At 37.6% G+C, this 7,191-nt stretch overlaps 1 protein-coding gene across 1 annotated transcript; it reads right to left on the bottom strand.

Annotated features, from left to right (window-relative positions):
* Positions 1-1,159: 1,159 nt before the first annotated feature.
* LOC125498834 (uncharacterized) lies at positions 1,160-3,148 on the bottom strand. Its single transcript, XM_048647126.1, has 3 exons — positions 2,280-3,148; positions 2,069-2,150; positions 1,160-1,981 (listed from the first exon to the last, which is right to left on the bottom strand). Exons 1-3 carry the CDS (start codon positions 3,146-3,148, stop codon positions 1,160-1,162), a joined length of 1,773 nt encoding a protein of 590 aa, XP_048503083.1.
* Between the last annotated feature and the right edge of the window lie 4,043 nt (positions 3,149-7,191).

Below are 7,191 nucleotides of genomic sequence, written 5' to 3'. Positions count from 1 at the left end.
ACCTTCTGCTGGTAAGCACTTTCCTACAGCTGCTGTCAATGCTGTCTCCAAATAACTCAAACTGCATCCACTTAGAGATTGACTTGCACACCTCTAGACTGAAAGGGCAGCTAAAGAAGAGATGTAAATGAGTTTCATCCTCAATACCACATAATCTGCATAGTGGATCATCTGTAATTCCCATGTTTCTTAATCTCAGGGCTATATTAAGCCTTTCCTTCATAACAAGCCAGCATATAAACCTATGTTTGGGAAGAGATAATCTATTCCAAACAAACTTACTCCAGTTCACCTTTTCATTTTCACCAATAAGCTTCTTGTAGCACTCTTGAATTGAGAACTTCTGCATATTAGTCAATTGTTGTGCTGTATATATCATTTTCATCTGTTCCTTTACTTCACAAATTCTCTTCCAGTACCAACTACTATCCTGGGTGGGCACATATGACCACCACTCAGCATCCTTGATATAGACTGCATTGATCCATCTTAGCCATAAGCTATCTTTCTTTGCTTCAATTGCCCATACATATCTACCAAGTGCAGCTACATTCCAATGAGTTATCCTTCTCAACCCAAGACCACTTTCACCTTTAGGTGTACACACATGCTCCCAGCTAACATTACCAGGCCTATGACTGAAATAGTCTCCACTCCAGAATGCCCTACAAATGTTATTGATCTCCTGCATAACTCTTTTTGGAATTATCATCAACTGTGCCCAGTATGTATGAAGGCTCATTAATACTAAGTTTATAAGTAAAGCTCTTGCCTGATAAGCTAAATTCCTTGAACTCCAGCTTCTTATTCTTGCTATGATTTTCTCCACAAGCACACCACACTCACCAGCTGAAATTCTTTTAAAACAGATGGCGGCCACACCTAAGTATTTGAATGGAAGTGTGCCATGAGTGAAACCTGACATGTCAAACACTCTTCTTGTCTCCTCTTGACTCATACCAGCAGTGTAGATTTCAGATTTTTGTTTGTTTACTTCAAGCCCTGAGGCTTCTGAAAAGTGCTGAAAACCTTGAAGCAAACTTAGCACTGATGCATAATCACCTTTACTACACATTATGATATCATCAGCAAAACACAAATGGTTAAGCCTAACACCATAGCTTGGATGGAACTGAAACATTATTCTCTCTGCTACTTTCTACATAGTTCTTGAAAAATATTCCATGCAGATGACAAACAGCAGGGGTGATATAGGGTCCCCCTGCCTAAGCCCCTTCTTGCCTTTGAAATAGCCCACCAATGAACCATTAATCATCAATGAGTAGCTTGGAGTTTTGACACACTCCATAATAAGCCTTATAAAGTCCACTGGAATTCTCAAAGCTCCCATAACATCTTCTAGAAAATTCCAGTCAATGGAATCATATGCCTTCTTCAGATCCATCTTTATAATACAGCTTGGCTTTGCAGATTTCCTGCCATATTGTCTCACAATATCTTGACAGATTAATATGTTATGAGCTATAAATCTACCTTGTATAAAAGCTCCTTGATTAGGAGCAATTATATCAGGCAATATCATATTCAATCTATTACATAGAAGTTTAGTCATGCACTTATAAAGCACATTACAGCATGTAATTGGCCTAAACTCTGTAACACTTTTAGGACATTTCACTTTAGGAATGAGAGCTAAGATTGTATGGTTTAGCTGTTTAAGAAGTTTTTTTGAATTAAAAAAATCTAACACAGCTTCTATGCAATCATTACCAATAATATCCCAGGCATCTTTAAAGAAGTATGAACCATACCCATCAGGGCCTGGTGATTTGTCACCAGGAATAGAGAACAGTGCATCTTTTATCTCTTCTGGAGAAACTCTTCTCATCAATGCTCTTCCTTGCTCTTCTGTAACCACAGGACCACCCTGAATCACAGCTTCTTGAATTCTCACCCTACTAGTTCTCTCAGTACCTAACAACTTGATGTAGTACTGCTGAAAAGCATCATTAACCTGCTCCTGAGAGTCAACCCAATTTCCATTATTATCAATAATACCATACACTGTGTTCTAAAGTCTTCTAGCCTTAATAGCTTGATGAAACACTCTTGTGTTCTCATCTCCACCCCTCATCCAATCTAATCTGGCTTTTTGTTTCAGAAAAGATTGATGCCTTTCAGCTAACTTCCTGTAATTACAACCAGCTCTTTTTTCTTCAATTATAAGAGTGTTATCTCTAGGATCTTGATGTAAAGCAGCTTGAATTTTAGTTAACTCCTTCAAAGCTCTCAGCTCCTGAGCTCAAATCTGGTTAAACCCATCTCTGTTCAACTGCTTCAAGCTGTCCTTCACCAACTTCATCTTCTTTACAACTCTATACATAGCACAACCTGTAATCTGAGTAGACCAAGCTTCACTTACTCTCATCCCAAAATCATCAGCAGTACTCCACATGTGGAAGTACTTGAAAGGCTTCTTTCCACATCCTATCTGATTGTATACTTTAATCAGCATAGGTGAATGGTCAAAAATTCCTTCTGGCAGGAAATGAGCTTCTGAATTTTGGAACTCCTCCATCCACTTCACATTGTCTAATACTCTATCCAATTTTGAGTATACTCTATCTTGGCCTTCTTGCTTATTATTCCAGGTGTAAAAACATCCAGAACTCTTGATATCTTCTAGCTGACATTGGTTCAAGCAACATCTAAAAGGGGCAATTTCACTTTCCCTTACTAGACTGCTTATTCTTTCATCTCTACTCAGCACACAATTGAAATCACCAGCAACAATCCATGGCTTATTCTCAACCTTTACCAGCCTCAACTCTTTCCATAAGGACTCCCTTTCCATAGCACTATTAAAAGCATATATAATAGTGCAATAGAATCCTGAGCTATTACCTTGAGGACTAATCCAGCAATGCACCAATTGTGCATTCATCCATTCTATCTGAACTTGGAAACTGAGAGGATTCCAAGCTAATACTATTCTTCCTCCTTGATGATAGAAGGAGTTTGATGTAAAACACCAGCCTGAGAACATGTTACTATACAATCTACCCATATTTTTATCTTTCACCTTTGTCTCAATGAGACTTATTAATCCAAGGGATCTATTAGCAATAATCTTTTTCACTTCAGATTGCTTTGATAAGCAATTGATCCCCCGGACATTCCACACCATAATGTTATCCATTCTGGTCAGAGGAGTCCCCTCCCCTGATGCCTTCTGACTCTCCTTTAGAACAAGCTACTGAGCCCACCATAACTTGTTCCTCCATGACTTCCAAAGCTGAGAATGTATTCTGAACAGGAATAGGGTTGATCATACTCCTTCCATTCCTAGCCTTCTGAGTAACAAGTTGGAAGGCTTGATCATATTCCTTTTGTTGTTCAACCATTGGCTGCACAACTTTCTTCACTCTCCACTCCTTCTGAGGTTCCTTCTTATTGCACTCAATTTCTGAATGTCCTAATTTCCTACAAACAGCACACTCAGTTGGTTTCCATTCATACACAACTCCTAAGACCATCTCCAAGCCTCTCTCATTCACTATAGTGATCTGATCAGGAAGTTCTTGACCAATTTTCATCTCATCTAAAATTCTCGCATATTGAAGCTTCTCTCTCTTAGCTGTTGCACCATCCACTTTCAAAAATTTACCTATAGAGCTTACAATTTTCGTAAGACATCTCTCACTCCAGTATTTGAAGTCCAGCCTGAGTGATAAGTCATATTTATATATAGTTTTTAGGTGCATTTAGGTTGCATTTTAGAGCATTTAGTTTCATATTTAGGTTCATTATTGCATTATATTCTTAAGTTATGCTTTTGTACTTCTATTCGGTATGTTTTCTTGTTTTTGATGAATTTCAGGCATTGATAACGTATTTGGAGTATGATTAGCTAAGCTTAAGGATTAGGAGCACGTGGAAAGAAGCTGCAATGAATAAGGATCGTATGGTATGTCATAGTACGAGTTTGAGCAAAAACGAAGCGGAAAATCAATAGAAGAAATGTGAAAAAAGAGTCACATTTACTCTTCTGATCATCACTTTTGATGTGATTCTTAGAATCGAGTAATTCCACCAGATTTGAAAACTAGACTTGAATATCTTTCCAACGATAGGTAGTACGTCCCGAGGAGACTTCTAGTGATGAAGTTATGCCTTTTGGAAGATTGCATTGTTTCTGCTGGAATCTGCCACGTGTACGCGCGGATCACTAATCCGCCTATTAATGATATATATAAGACTTTCCTTATCTTGTAAATTAGTTTCCAAGTCATATTAGGTTATTGAATATTTATTTAGATAGGTTTTCATTCTTTCTCTCTCCTCCTCCCTCTCACGTTATTTTCTTAGGTTTAGTTTTAGTTTTCTCTCCTCTTTTTCTCTCTAGTTTTTAGTGTAAACCCTAGTTTTTTATTCTTCTTCATTGATTCATGAGTTTCATTAGTTTCTTCATTGATTTCTTTAATTATGTTTTCTTTTATAGTTTTAGATTTATTATTTATTTCATGATAGAGTAGTTTCTTTTATCTATGGTTAAGTTGAACCTAGTATGATTTAACTATGATTGTTTCTTTGAATTCTCATATTAATTTAATTGTTCTTGCTTAATTGATTGTGCATATGCCAATACTAGATTAGGGATAACTAGTATTGTTATGATTCCATTGTCTTGATCACAACGGGAGTTGGATTTTGACGGATTTGAGTATTTCAATTAAGGGCATGAAGTTCTCCACGGGAGTAGTAGAATGGATTGTTAGGAAGTTAAAGTGTCGTGTTTAATGTCTTTAATTTGCATGATTCCACGGGAGTAGGATTGAATGCATATTAGAGAAGCCATAGATACTCGGGAGAGGTTTATGGTACTTTATAGGGTGTACTTTTCCTTGTGAACATTTAATTTATTAGTTTGGGGTAGAAATTATTTTGTATTATTATTTCGTGCTAGTGGGGATACTTAACTGTAGAGTCTTTTATTTATATATCTATTAGTATAGTTACTTTGACGATCATTGATATTAATCTCCTTTAGTCTTACCATTATTTCAGGGCGAATCCTAGAACAACTGCCTCTCTGTGGGATCGACCCTGACTTACCCTACTACATAGTTAGGAGGATTAGTTAGGTTATTTATTTTTGTTAGGTGCGCGACACGCCTATCAAATTTTGGCGCCGTTGCCGGGGACACTGTATTGTTTTATTTAGTTTATATTGTTGGTGAGACTTAATTGTGTATATATATTTTTTTCTCTCTTTTTGTGAATATTTATATTTTTTTAAAAATCTTTTTGAGTGAGTTTACTCACTTTGGCTTTTTTTTTTTAATATTTATAAATTTTTTTAACCTTTTTGAGTGAGTTTACTCACGTTGGTATTTTTGTGTTTGTTGTAGGTGGACGGAGATTAAGAACCATGTCGAGACGAGAAAAAAAAAAAGAAAATCCGAAAAACAAAAAAAAAAAAAAAAAAAAAACACAGCACATTGCCTAGCACGCAGTTCTTGTTTCTCAGGCACCCCCGCCATCACCGTCACCTTTACCATCGAACCACACCATTCTGTCCACCACACTCACTCTTGTCATCCTCTGCTTCACTCCGTTCCAGAACCCCGCTCCATCCTTCGCTCCTTTCTCGCCATCCGCACCACCAGCGCCCCCCCCACCACCGTCAAGTCGCCTACTTTGGCGCAGCATCACACCACCAACAGTCCCCCTTTTTTTCGTCCTCCTCTGTCCTCACTCTTCACGCTAACCTGCCACTGAGTTCGTCCCGCAAACCATGGCCGGAGATACCACCCCCGCGATGTCTCCGGCGTCCCTTTCAGCACGCACCACTTCCTCTTCTCCTCTTCACATCTGCTGCAGTGCTACTCCCTTCCTCTGTCCCCTATTCGTGTTTGCCGCCAACCAACATCAACCACCTGCTCCGACCGCCTACCACCCTCCATACGGCCTTCCTTGCTTCTCATGGCACTACCGCACCCTCTTCTTTCTTCTTTCTTTCTTTCATCTTCTTGTTCTTCTGTATTAATCATTTAATCTGTTTCTTTTTTTTTTTCTTTTTCTTTCCAATTTTCTGTTATTACTATTTTTCCCCATGAGTTTCTAATTTTTTTTATCAATGATTGTTATAGGATTCTATTCAGAAGGCCCCAAATTGATTCAAGTTCACCTTCCTGAAGCATTACGACATAATTTTTGAGAATATTTGAGTCTTCCCCCAATTCATTGGGTAGTAAGAAATTTTTCTCACTTATAATTGTTGTTAATGTTCATCTCAAATTTTTGCTTGAATTTTTGTTTTGATGCCATCTTGTTGAGAATCTTGTGCATTGATTGAATTATTAGTTCCTTGGATTGTCGGGGATTTGTGTGTGGTTTTTATGGTGTGTTGTGGTTTTTGGTGGGTAATCTTGGTGATTTGGTGATATAGGGTTTGGTTTTGGTTCCTTTTCTAAACTCGTTTATGCAGTGAGGACACTGCAAATTCTAGCTTGGGGGAGGAATCTTCTATCTTTTTCTGCTTTTTAGTGTAGATTTCATTGCTTTCGTAGGATATTGCACGGTTTGTACTGCTTATTAAGAGCGGGAGTTTACGTGTAACCAAAAAAATTGTACTGCTTTCTTTGTTGCATCTGCATATATATTATCTCATTTAGATTTCATATCATTTTAGTTGCATCTATGGGACTACTGCTAAAACTTTTTGAGAACCTTGTTGATATTTTACTACATTTGTTAAGTGTCACTCATCTTGTTCATGATACTTCATAGCACGATTGTTTTGCAATTGATTGTTTGTGGTAAGATTGATTGATCTCTCTCTGGCTCGATTTAACATTACTATGCAGACACCTTAACCTAAGTGAGCTTTTGTGCCTATAAACTGACGTATCTGTGTCAGTTCTGTTCTTTCATGTGTGATTATTCCTCGTTGTTGCATTGATCTTGACTTTGACTTGGTACTCCTTGATATTTGATAGTGCATACATTTTGATATGATTGAGGCGTTTCATTTGATGATCTTAGCTCCAGAGTTATTCTTGTTTTCATATTATCCTTCCTTTTACCCCCGATGTGCCTTTTCTGACTTTGTTTGATTGATACCTACATTACAAGCCATTGACCTCATTTGATTCTTGTCCCAAGCCTAGCTTGGGGGAGCGAGTATTAGTTTTGGTTTAGTTTGTATTGAATTAAAGTGCTCTATTT

This window comes from Beta vulgaris, chromosome 6, assembly GCF_026745355.1.
Source record: "Beta vulgaris subsp. vulgaris cultivar EL10 chromosome 6, EL10.2, whole genome shotgun sequence".
Classification (NCBI taxonomy): domain Eukaryota; kingdom Viridiplantae; phylum Streptophyta; class Magnoliopsida; order Caryophyllales; family Amaranthaceae; genus Beta; species Beta vulgaris.
This window is presented reverse-complemented; position numbering and strand designations above follow the sequence as displayed.